Here is a 13,190-nt window from a genome sequence, read left to right as displayed (position 1 = left end):
GCGATCCACAGCGCAAAGTTGATGTATTTACTCAGTGACCAGCATGGATCAGCTCCAGGCATGACGAAGCGGATATCGTCCTCTTTTGGAAGGCCAAACAAAGTAGTTTCGCTTTCACAACGAAACACACAGCGTTTTCACGACATGGCGGCAGCGGCAACAATACTACAGCGAGAATAAAAGTTACGCCTTCTTTCTTTGCATGAACATTTGGGCGGCGTTATGAAAATCTTCCCACATAGTGAGGTAGACATGTGGGGTGTGTTAGAACGAGCCGTTTTAGGTAGGTGTGGTTGACTCTTAATTTTATAAAGAATATCTCTTTGGATTTGAGACTTTAATCTTTGCAACTTTACAGATCTTCTTTATGCACCAAGAGCTTGTAACACTCCAAAGAGAAAGGAAAAATTGAAATCGCATCATATGACCCCTTTAACCTAGTTTAGTGATAGCTGAAAATAATGATAGGATGATGATCTGTTCTTTTCCTGTCTTCTGAATCTTCCAAAACCTGTATATTTGAGGACAAATTATCCATGTATCTGGTTTGTTTGTTCCTCTGCTCCTTCTTGACACATAAAGGTCACAACTGCTTTGTTCTGTGGATTCACAGTGTGACCATTAAACTAAACTGTACAGATCCAGTCTGGCAAGCCCACGTAACCGATTAAGCATGAGAACACACAGCATTCTTCCTGTAGCTTCACCCGAATCAAATAAACATATTTCATGGCATATTAACTTTTTTCCCTCATGCTCATTTAGAAATACAGATGTAAATAAGAATTTCTACTTTTCCCCAAGGTCAGACCACGGACTCATCCCCAGACGTGAGATCCCCTCTGAATGAAGTCACCCCGAAAGATCGCATGACTTCAGAAAGTGACATTTTGGAATCACGAGCCAGTACAGCCTATCAAAGCGTCTCCTCTCCTTCAACAAATTTGTCAACTGACGAGGTCAGACCTACTGTTCCTTCTCCATCACAGTCATCCAGAGACACTGTAGTGCACAATGACACCTCTCCTTCATCAGCCATCTCACAGACCCCGGAGCTACAAGATGTCACCACCCTCAACATGGACACAGCCTCAGTACCAGGCAAGACTAATACAATTAAACCTAATCTAATTGCAAATGCTATCTGTCATTAATCAGTCTAACTAAGGTCTGAAAACAAATTTGCCATCCATTGTGTTGAGAACAACAACATGCAAAAATGAACAGTTTACGGAGAGCTGAAAGATGCAGTACATTTTATATTGACAGTCTTGAAGATAAAATGTAAAACTCTGCACTGAAAAGAAATGTGGTGTACACTGTAAAGTTGTAAATAAAACATTGTTGCAGTACGTTTTACAATAAAATGTTATGTTTAATTCAGCGTGTTATATGCTGATTCTTTGTAATTAATTGTGAAATTTAGTAGCAATTTCTGAGTGAAAACTGTCTGCACCAATGTTCTTCAATGTAGGATTTATGTTGAAACAGTTTTTACAAATTGCTAGTAAAATGCATGACTAATTAGAGCCTGAGTTGGAAATTTGAGTTAGATTCTGACCTGTTTTTAAATGCTTCCATAAAACTTTTTATTTTTTGCATTTGCCATTATTAAATTGTTATATTTTGACTGCTCTGGATTGGTTCAGATCCTATTTAACTGATCGTTGTCATTTTGTTTTTATGGATGGTCACAGATCAGAGGTCGGTCCTGTTGGTACTGGTGTCCCTCAGGGCTCATTACTTGGTCCCTTGCTTTTTAGCATTTATATTTTTCCTTTTGGTCAATTGTTAAGATCTCTCGAACTCAACTATAATTTTTACGCTGACAATACGCAGATTTACATCCACTCATATCCGGGTCAAGATGTGAATATTTTCCATCTCTCACACTGTCTTTCTGAGATTAATTTGTGGATGTCTGACAATTTCTTGTGTTTGAATAGTTACAAAACAGAAGTTATGCTTCTTGGCTCTCCCCATAAATTGCGTAACGCTGGATCTTTAGCTTTGTCTGTTGACGGTGTTGCTCTGGAGTTACAAAGTAAATGAAAAAATCTGGGTGTCATTTTCAATCCCAGCTTGTTGTTCGAGCCTTTCGTGCTGAACACTGTTAAGATCTCGTTCTTTCATCTTAGAAATATTGCACGTCTACGGCCTTTGCTGTTTTTCTCTGTTGCTGAAAGGTTAATTAATTATTTTGTCTTTTCTCGTCTAGATTATTGTAACAACCTTCTTATTGGAGTCTCTAAATCTTGTATTAACAAACTACAATATTTAAAAAATTCAGCAGCTAGAATTCTGTCAGGGGCCAGGGTTGTTTATCATATAACTCCTGTTTTGGAACTGTTGCATTGGCTCCCGGTTAGATTCCATATTGATTTTAAAGTTTTATGTTAACATACAAGGCACTGCATGGTCTGACTCCTCAGTACTTGGCTGAGCTTTTAATTCCTTATACACCTAGCCTAGATGGTGGCATTGCTCTCATATTGTTGTAGAAGTTGAACACGATGCTTCAGATATCATGCACTGACATTTGCATTTGCGTTTGTCTTCTAGTGTGAGTGCTTTCATGTGGGTGTGCATCACTTTGTTTCACTTTAAAGATAAAACACTGGGCTTAATGTGACTGAATCCAGACTGAACTCGTGAGACTCTCTGGGAAAGTGCCACATTCCACCCTCTTGATCAAATGTCTGTCCGTAAATAATTGCTGGTCGTGGGTGTAACATTTTGGAACACGACTGTGTTTGTAAATAATCCCTCTCACATACTGTCATTTCACTGGAAACACAGCTATATTTAGGGCAGTTGAATATCTACTTATTGGTTAACTGCACGTATGCCAGACCTTAAGTATGACTGTTACAAAACAACACTCACACTCTTGTTCTAATATGCTTCTTAAATCTTACTTTTCTTTCTTCGTTTGTTGTTCAAAGCTTGTCTTTCTATGCCTGTTTTTCTCCTGCAGGTTCTTCTGCTAGCAGCCCGTCAATTTCTTTTTTGAAGAGCACCGTTTCAGATTCAGTAGCCACCACAGCTCCTGCAACATCCATCAGTCCAAGTGAAGGACCTCAGACTGTCTCTTCTTCAGCCAGCAGTGTGATCCAGACAACACAAACAGCTCCACCATTCATCACCACCTGCCCTCAGGCATCTCAGATCGCCCTGACCAGCAGTTCAAAGGTCACTGGACCTGCTCCTTTGGAAGACCAGGATGAATCTTCTGAACTGGATGTGGGGGATCAAGGTGTGTGGATAGCAAATGTTTTCCTGCCATTGACGTTAAAGGGATAATTCACCCAAAAATGAACATTCTTTCATTATTTGCTCATCATCCAAAAGACTTTCTCGTTCAGCTACAGTACACAAAATAAAATATTTTTTATAATTTTTTGCGTCCCTCCATTTAAAGTCCTTGCAAAATAAAACTTCAAAGGTCCATTTTAGAAGTAATCCATATGAATCAAGTGGTTTAGTCCAAGTCGTCTGAAGAGGCAATCGATTTATGTGATGTGAGGTTAGGGATGTCCTGATCAGTTTTTCTGTGCCACCGATCAAATCCGAGTCATTGAATATTGAGTATCTGCCAAGTCTCAATCCAATACTTGTATACACACACTGTAGATGTAAACATGTTACATTAGTAAACGTTGTAAACAGACTGTGTGGTAACATTTATGAATATAGGACTACTGATATAAACCTCTTGTATTTAATATGAACAATAAGCAGAATAATTGCAACATAAAGGGAAAAAAGTGGAGATAAGGTTAGGAAGCATGATGCTTGTGGTGTCCGAATGCCAGTCTGTCAGTCAAGTCTTGTCCAAGACGCAACCCATAGCAACGCCTTATGAAGTTTGAGCACATTTGAGCATCTTATTTTCCTTTTAATGGTAGCTGGCAAATCTACTGGAAGGTGCATAGTGCCACTTTCAGCATGACACAGACATGACAGCTGATGTAAAAAAAGGATTGGGCTTAGGAGAGCCGATACCGATCAGTTAAAAAAAATGCTTCATCAGCCCCGATCCTGATCCTTGAGATCAGCTGTGGACATTTCTAGAAAATAATTTAATTTAGACTTTTATATAAATGTTGATCAACGCACATAAATTACATCAAATATGGTAAACGGAAGCTCAGCCGTACATGCCTGACAACAAGCACTTTTTATTTTTGAGTGAACCTTTAAGTATGAGAGAGAGTTGTGTCTTTGGTCTTGCTGTCGAGGTCTAGTAAGCACAATGACATGATCATTTCATTATTTTTCCATCTGCATTTACTTCTGTGCTCTGTACATGATGTTCCTTCAGTTTTATTGGTTCCTGTGATAGTGATAATCAGATTCCGCTCAATTCATCAATCTTCTAGAATCAGGGAAGGTTCCCCACCGCCCTACATCGCCCCTGGACCCCCTTCTCGCTGCTCTGGTCACCGTTTTCATTATTTGCACTGCCATGGTCTCAGCCGTCCTCTTCCTCAGGTTCCGTCAGCGGAGTGAGCATCCAGAATTCCACCGGCTTCAAGACCTTCCTATGGTGAGTCTTGCATTTGGGCAGCAAGTTGTGATACTTAAAATTGAGACCTTTGAAAGGTTTATAGATTTCCATTAGAGGTCGAACGATTGATCCATTTTGCCGATTAACTGGGACCGATAACTGACTGCTGGAACAATAGCGATAGTTTTTTCAGGTTGCATCCATTGCTGGAGCAACTGAGAAGGTCCACTGTCATTATACAGAACGAGAGCCGCCTCCAGAGGCAGAATCAATGACGCCTCGTTGAGTTTGTTTGTTATGCATCTGTTATCCAGCAAAGTTGCATATTTAAAGCTAGTGACGTCTGACAAATAAAAAAATAATTATTGTCACTGTAATACATATTTTGTTATTTTTATTAGATAAGTCAAGCAGAGAAACAAATAAAGTGGGAGAGTATACATACAATATGCATTTGTATCTAATCTCAATGCTATGGACTTATTAGATATTTGTAGATATTTATTTTTATTTGAAATGGTAACACTTTACCAGTACATTTGTAACATTAACTAAGGATAATAAATGCTGTAGAAGTATTGTTCATTGTTAGATTGTTAATTTCATTTACTAATAAATATTTTTGTTTAAGTCCTTTTTTTACATTTTTGTAATAAAGTTCAGTGCTATTTTACTTGGAATATTATGTTTGTTCTCATTCATTATCCATTTAAAAAACGATCGTTATCGGCCAGTGTGCCCCAGCCAGTTATCGGTATTGGTAAAATCCACTATCAGTCGACTTCTAATTTACATGATAATGCTAATTGTGACATTTTTTGCAAATGTGGTGGCAACACTGATAACGATCAAATTTGACAATTCAAGTGCTGACCTCAAAAATAAAAACCTGATGTGCTTTTCTGCAGGATGATCTTCTAGAAGACACGCCTTTGTCAAGATACACCTATTAGCAATCAGGGCTGCACGATTAATCAAATTATTAGATAAGTCAAGCAGAGAAACAAATAAAGTGGGAGAGTATACATACAATATGCATTTGTATCTAATCTCAATGCTATGGACTTATTAGATATTTGTAGATATTTATTTTTATTTGAAATGGTAACACTTTACCAGTACATTTGTAACATTAACTAAGGATAATAAATGCTGTAGAAGTATTGTTCATTGTTAGATTGTTAATTTCATTTACTAATAAATATTTTTGTTTAAGTCCTTTTTTTACATTTTTGTAATAAAGTTCAGTGCTATTTTACTTGGAATATTATGTTTGTTCTCATTCATTATCCATTTAAAAAACGATCGTTATCGGCCAGTGTGCCCCAGCCAGTTATCGGTATTGGTAAAATCCACTATCAGTCGACTTCTAATTTACATGATAATGCTAATTGTGACATTTTTGCAAATGTGGTGGCAACACTGATAACGATCAAATTTGACAATTCCAAGTGCTGACCTCAAAAATAAAAACCTGATGTGCTTTTCTGCAGGATGATCTTCTAGAAGACACGCCTTTGTCAAGATACACCTATTAGCAATCAGGGCTGCACGATTAATCAAAAAATAAATAAATAAATAAGAAATCACGATCTCGATTCATACATAAATGTGATCTCATTTCTAAATGACAGCGATTCACTTGCATGTTTGTCCCTCCATTCAGATCACACTGCATTCACTTATTTACTTTACAACAATCCAAGATGCTATCAGTCAGACTTATTGGTCACAATCACACAGTGTAAAACAAAACACTTCTAGATGAAAAATATCAGTTTCTACCAAAAATATCAGTTGTCAGAAGATGAAAGCGATATATTTGTCGTAGTACACTTTCAATGTTTAAGGGGATTTCCCGCGTCAGCACTGTTCAATGCATTGCGTCAGTGCCATAGATCTCTATGAAGTGAAATATCAGCTTCAGCGTTACTAAGGTGATGTGTTGCTGGTCGATTGACGCTTGTGAGGTGGTGTTTAATGATGATTATAAAACGGATCGTTCCGGTCCTTGATTCTGATTGGCTGAGCCACGTTCAAAGCTGTTGTAAATTACTCTACAAACATACACCTTTGTTTACTTTGTGTGTTCCTTGGCAACCACTTTATTGCAACCTCAACTGTTTCTGAGGAACTACATTGTTTGTTGGAAGAATACCGTTTTTATTAATATCATTACACTTTATTTGCTCTGTTTTATTTTGTGAAACCTTACTACATATATGGAATAACCGTTTTATAAAAGCACCGTGAAGCCGTGGTTTACAGTGAATTTATAACAGCTAAGGGGGTTTATACCATAGCTTCGCTCCGCTTCGTGCCTAACAACGCCCCTTAGTTGTTATAAATTCACTGTAAATCACGGCTTCTTGGGGCTTATTGCTTTACTCATAAAAGACAGTCCCTTGCCGCCACCTATTGGCGTAACAATGTTACTGCACTGACTGACAGCCTTCGCCTTGTGGGTTACAATTATATTCAGTTTAACATCACTTTGTATGCTCTTTAATAAGCCAAAGTATCCTAATATGGATAGTGTTTTGCGTAAGCTCCGTTTTTAAAGGCCTATTAAAATGTTCATTGTAAAATGAATATTCGTTGTGCTTATTTCTCAATTAAATTAACAATATCCAATATTACTGTAAATAATACGAACATCTTTGGTATTATTTTATCTGTAAAAAAAGGTTAACAGTGACAGTCAACAGAGAGCTTGCATATCACATGTATAAAGCTTAAATGATCAGAATCGGGATCGGTATTGGCTGATCATAATGACAAGAAGGCTAGTCGTTATTGGTTGCAAAAATCCAGATCAGAGCATCCCTACCTCAGACGTCAGCACAAAATACAGTACGAGTTAGCCATGAATGACGAGGGATCCACATCTCAAAATACCAGCCGCCAGACCACACAAAGCACAAGTGCTATTTATTAGTTTTTTTTATTTATTATTTTCATCACATTAAATATTTATTATTGTCAACATTCTATTCAACTGCTTACAGCTTTTAAGTTATTCACTTTAAGGGGTTTAAACGTATTGTTTTATTTCTTATTGTTTGTTACTTTTAAGTCCAGCACTTTATTATAACTGAAAGTCCTGTGTAGACAGCATTATTTTTTTTATTTATTTATTTTTTTTACTTGAGCACAATAAATGTTTTGGTTGAAAAAAATGAGAATGGTGTGAGAATCGTGATCTCAATATCCCATGGAGGAAAATCGTGATTCACGTTTTAGCAAAAATCGTGCAGCCCTATTAGAATGAGTGAACTGCACCATTTCATTATTTGATTCCTCAGGCAACCAGTTTTGTTATTGGTGCAAATCCCCTGAAAGATGGCTTTCTCAAGTGATCTCTGATTATGGGTTTTGATGATTCTCAGGAGGCTTCGATGCTAAAATGTGGTTGCATAATATTGGAATAAAAAAATGACATTATTTTACTATATTATTCTATACCATTAATATAAAATATCTTAAGATTCTCTACAAACATGGAGAGAAACTATAACAAACATGACCTGTAGAAGAAACCATTCACATTTTAGAGCATTTGCTGGAGATAATTTGCTTGTTCCCCCCTTTATTGGACGCTATATTTGTTCTTAAGGAATTGCTCAATATTATGACACTATCACCCTAAACCTAAACTCTTAAGACGCGGTCGCATTTACTGTCATTCAGCACATATTCACAGGTGAAATTCAGTCATTTCGAAAGGATTTTGGAAGGCGAAAGATATTCCCCTAATGCAGATTTCACAGCAGGCTAAAAAAAATGTTGTCCACCAAATTTTGCTAATATATAACGTTTTATTGTAAAGGTCTAAAATTTCTTGAATCTACACAAACAGATAGTTCTGCACTTTTTTTTCTTTTCAGGGGAATTATTTTCCAAAACTTTTTATTTTATTTATTTTTTTATTTTTTTGAAAAAACAGTTCCCTGGGTTTAGCATAATGTCTCTGGACTTTTGCACTGTTAGATCTACGACATTGTAGTAGGAAAATGTTCATTTTTATGTGAGTGTTCATAGGTTAAACTGAATTGTGATTTTGATATTTATGAGAAAGTTGATTGTCCAGATCGATAACGAAGGTATGTGAAATAACTTGAAATGTATTTAAGCATATTCACTTCTGTCTACGCTGGTATTTGTGGTAAACCTAGTGCCTAATGTACTTTGTGCCAAAACTAATTTGCGGTAAGCGAACTAATAAACATATATTGCACTGTTGTGTTGTTGAGATGAACCTGTAAAGATGAGAGTTTGTAATAAAAGAAGAAAACTTTTTTTTTTGTATGAAGCTTCATGCTATATCACATTTACATGAGTTCAAAATGGTGAAATAAGATATAGTTATGAGCACTTTAACAATGTTTTTGAACACAATATAAACTTTATCGATTAAAACTAGCAACAATGCAGCTTTCATATGTGCTATATTCTAAGAAATAGATCAATATTAAAGGTGGAACAGTAAAACCTAATGTACGTAAAATAGATTAATCATGTTAACACAGAGAACAATATTTCATATTATAGTAAAAACAGAAATACTGTCATAAAAATTGTCATTAGAATAATATAGAAAACATTGCATGAAATAATCTTAAGTTATTTTAATTATTAAAAAAACATATTTTCATAGAGTACAAAATACAATATAAAAATAACAATGACAAACGTGTTAATTTTGTGTTAAACTAAAGACGTTTCAGTTGTTTAAAAATTCATAAACCGGAACACTGATTTAATAAGCCATGTGAATATGTATCCTCATACCAGTTTTGTCTGTAAACACTGGAAAGTCCTCATCAGTCCTCATCAGTCCTCATCGATCTATGGCTGTGAAATGATGAGGTCACCATACGGCTCGTCCTGTCGCACTGTGACCTGTCCTGCGACTAAACACAAGACGAACAAGACAAGACAGCATCTCTCCCTGGATGATTGCATTTTTCAATAAGTTAAGCACTGGGGAGAATCTGATTGCATACATTTTTGTTCAATGTGGTGTTCAATCTCACACCATTATTTGCTGCTAGCAGGTGAGGAGGCTCATGGGTAGTCAGATAGCAGCTGAAGTGGAATGGGGCGACATATATCACCTTTACCTGACAAGTTTAATTCTTTCTCTCTTTAAGTCTTTGCATGTTTCTGTTAAAAATCAATTTGATAGCATCTCTCCCTGGATGATTGCATTTTTCAATAAGTTAAGCACTAGGGAGAATCTGATTGCATACATTTTTGTTCAATGTGGTGTTCAATCTCACACCATTATTTGCTGCTAGCAGGTGAGGAGGCTCATGGGTAGTCAGATAGCAGCTGAAGTGGAATGGGGCGACATATATCACATTTACCTGACAAGTTTAATTCTTTCTCTCTTTAAGTCTTTGCATGTTTCTGTTAAAAATAAATTTGATTTCAGTAGGTGGGCTGTAAGTCAATTTTCTCACTATGAAAAGTCCCATTGCCCATTTTTTACAGCAAAATCCCAATTTCATAATTTAATTTCATTAATTTTGTTTTCACTAACAAGAATCAGGCATAATAGGATGGTAAATCCTCTGCCACAATCTTACCTAGCAATCTCCAAATCATTTGGGCAACAATTCTACAGCTGGCCTGAGGGGGCAGCAGAGAGTGAAAGGTCACCAAATCTTCAATAACAACCTGTGGCCTTCAACAGAAGAACAAAAATACTTTTAGATATTATATCTGTCTATAGTCACATGCCACTGAAATGGACAAAGCAAAAAAATATAAAATAATAATAAAATATTATAAGGGTCCTATGATTTCTGCAATGCTGAAAAAAAGATCTGAAGTGAAATATTTAGAGAAAAATATCAGGAACCCATCAAAATAAAAGTATGGTTTAACTTGAAGAAATTGTGACAGAAATATATTACTATTGTACAGACATATTGAACGTATGCCTTAAAGGATTAGTTCACTTCCAGAATAAAAAATTCCTGATAATTTACTCACCCCCGTGTCATCCGAGATGTTCATGTCTTTCTGTCTTCAGTCGCAAAGAAATTAAGGTTTTTGAGGAAAACGTTCCAGGATTTTTCTCCATATAATGGACTTTAATGGGGATCAACGGGTTGAAGGTCAAAATTGCAGTTTCAGTGCAGCTTCAAAGGGCTCTACACGATCCCAGCCGAGGAATAAGGCTCTTATCTAGCCAAACCATCTGTCATTTTCTAAAAAAAATTAATAAAAATGTATATACTTTTTAACCACAAACGCTAGTCGCGCACTAGCTCGACTTCACGCATTACGTAGTCATGTTGGAAAGGTCACGCGTGATGTAGGCGGAAGCAGCGTTTACAAAGCGATCGTGCAAAGAAAGTCAAACGGCCTTCACAAATAAAGGTAAAACAACGATGTCAGTCGATTTTGAAATTGGAGAAGAAAATGAGATGAAGCTTTTCGCCCTACCCTACCTTTCTGAACCGGAGTACACAGATGAAGAGCTGACCGCGCGCAACCTTTCCAATGAGATTACGCCGTAATACATGAAGCATGCGCAAGCAGAGCTAGAGCAAGACGAGCATTTGTGGTTAGAAAGTTAATTTTTTAAAATTTTTTTAGAAAATGACTGATTGTTTCGTTAGATAAGAGCCTTATTCCTCAGCTGGGATCGTGTAGAGCCCTTTGAAGCTGCACTGAAACTGCAATTTGGACCTTCAGCCCGTTGGTTCCCATTGAAATCCCGGAGAAAAATACTGGAACGTTTTCCTCAAAAACCTTAACTGAAATAATGTACAGTATGTGGAAAATAATGTGTTTTTTGAACCTTAAACCTCATAAACACATTTCATTACACCAAATACACAAGATAATGTTCTTTTTAGCAACCTCATATGACCCCTTTAAAGTTCACATTATATGACAATAGAACCTATTTTTTTGTTTTAATACAGGTTCCTTGTTGTATTTTGCATGTCATTAAAAAATGTCTGAACCTTTTTTGAAAAACACAAAAGAGATTAATTTGTAAATGTGTCAAAATGGGTTGCAAATGCTGTTTTGGCAATGTCGCTTGTGCACATCTAAAAATAGCATGACATGTAAATTTGAATATTTTTTGTAACTAACTTTTTTGTATTTGTTTTAGGGTGACTTTGTAACATTCTGTACAGGGACTACAGATGAAAAATAGCCTTAGGCTAATTCTGGCATATTTACAGTAATGTTTATTAATGTGCACTGTCCCTCTTAAATAAACTAATAAAAGAAAAATCTTAAGTCATTGTTTAAAGCATTCATCAGATATTGTTGTCATGAAGAGAAGAAGACATCGACAGGGTTCCATTCATCTGCATTATAATATAATGTATGCTCATAATAAAACATGTCTAAGAAATAAAATAGTGCTTGACTTGGTTTCTTCATCCATCATATCAATGTTGGACTTCAAGTTAAGGCGGAGCAATCTATCTATTGCCCCCTGAGTGTCCTCTGAGAAAACATCATTGACAAACTATTACAGAAAATCAATGGACACATCACAATCTCTAAACGCTACAAATTTCATGATCCTTATCAGCTAAGACTGTGTAGTAATGCACTGTCATCTTAAAAGAGCAAAGATGCAGTCGAAACAGCAAAACATTTCTTTTGTTACATGCCGTCTTCCTGCTAAATCAATCTTTAACAAATCAAAGAATATATTAGGGGCATTTCAAAGTTAATTAATCATTAATATCATTAGCTCATTAATATCCTTATAAATCTTCTGAATGTATATTTTTGACAACAACAAAAAATGTTTTGTAGTTTTAGCACACCAACCTAACAAAAATTCACACTGTCTGTGGTAAACAAGCACCACTCCATACTGCAGCTGAGAGGACATCTTGACAGATACAGGGAGAAATGTGGGCGGGGCAATCCTGAACCAGGGGGCGGGACTCTGACCAACACATAATCCATGATGTCACAGCTGTGAAGCATATTGAAAACAACTCCTTTATTGTGTTGTTACAGCACAAATATTGCATTCCCAGTAAGAAAAAATAAGTTCATTTTAAGATCTTACAAAAATATATCCTGTGAATGATATTGTGGCAAAATATATGGATGTTGACAGTTCTTGCTCACTTTGTGGAATTATGGACACTGATCCATTTATTTTTTCAATGTGACAAAACTTAAAACTTTTGGAATAGTTCATATCTTCATATAGGCAAGCACCTTGATTCTTCTAGATCCTTTCAGTTAAGACATATAACCTGTTACTATTAAAGTAAAACTAATACTTCAGTGAATTACATTGTTCATTGTTTTTAATTTTGTTTGGAAAACGTTTCATTCATAAGCAAAAATTATCTTTTTTGCAGCCTGTTGATGCATTTCTTAAATCTCTTAGGTGGATTAGAAATAAGAAAAGTGACAGATTCTTGATATATATATATATATATATATATATTGTAATAACACTGATGCATACGTTTTTCTCTATATGTGTTTTATAATCCTGTTATCCTTTTTCGTTTGATATTTGTTTGCATTTTATTATTTATTTATTTTAATTAATTTCTTTCGTGAAACTTTACATGCAGAATTGATGTCATTTTATTCCTTTAGAGGCTCTGTCTGTTCTGTCTTTTCAATATGTTTATTGTTTGATGCAATATTTAAAATAGAAATATTAAACAAA

General features: G+C 35.8%; 1 protein-coding gene across 1 annotated transcript in view; it reads left to right on the top strand.

Moving 5' to 3' along the window:
* Positions 1-5,483, top strand: part of LOC107560787 (cell wall protein DAN4) — an 11,329-nt gene extending 5,846 nt beyond the window's left edge. The window contains exons 2-5 of the mRNA XM_016245053.1: positions 805-1,101; positions 2,978-3,256; positions 4,383-4,549; positions 5,419-5,483. Of these exons, the coding sequence (XP_016100539.1) occupies positions 805-1,101; positions 2,978-3,256; positions 4,383-4,549; positions 5,419-5,463 (788 nt within the window). The 3' untranslated portion in view covers positions 5,464-5,483. The remainder of the gene's footprint in view (positions 1-804; positions 1,102-2,977; positions 3,257-4,382; positions 4,550-5,418) is intronic.
* Positions 5,484-13,190: the final 7,707 nt, after the last annotated feature.

This window comes from Sinocyclocheilus grahami, unplaced genomic scaffold, assembly GCF_001515645.1.
Source record: "Sinocyclocheilus grahami isolate Dianchi unplaced genomic scaffold, SAMN03320097.WGS_v1.1 scaffold742.1, whole genome shotgun sequence".
Classification (NCBI taxonomy): Eukaryota; Metazoa; Chordata; class Actinopteri; order Cypriniformes; family Cyprinidae; genus Sinocyclocheilus; species Sinocyclocheilus grahami.
Note: the sequence above shows the minus strand (reverse complement) of the source record. Positions and strands in the feature narration are given on the sequence as shown.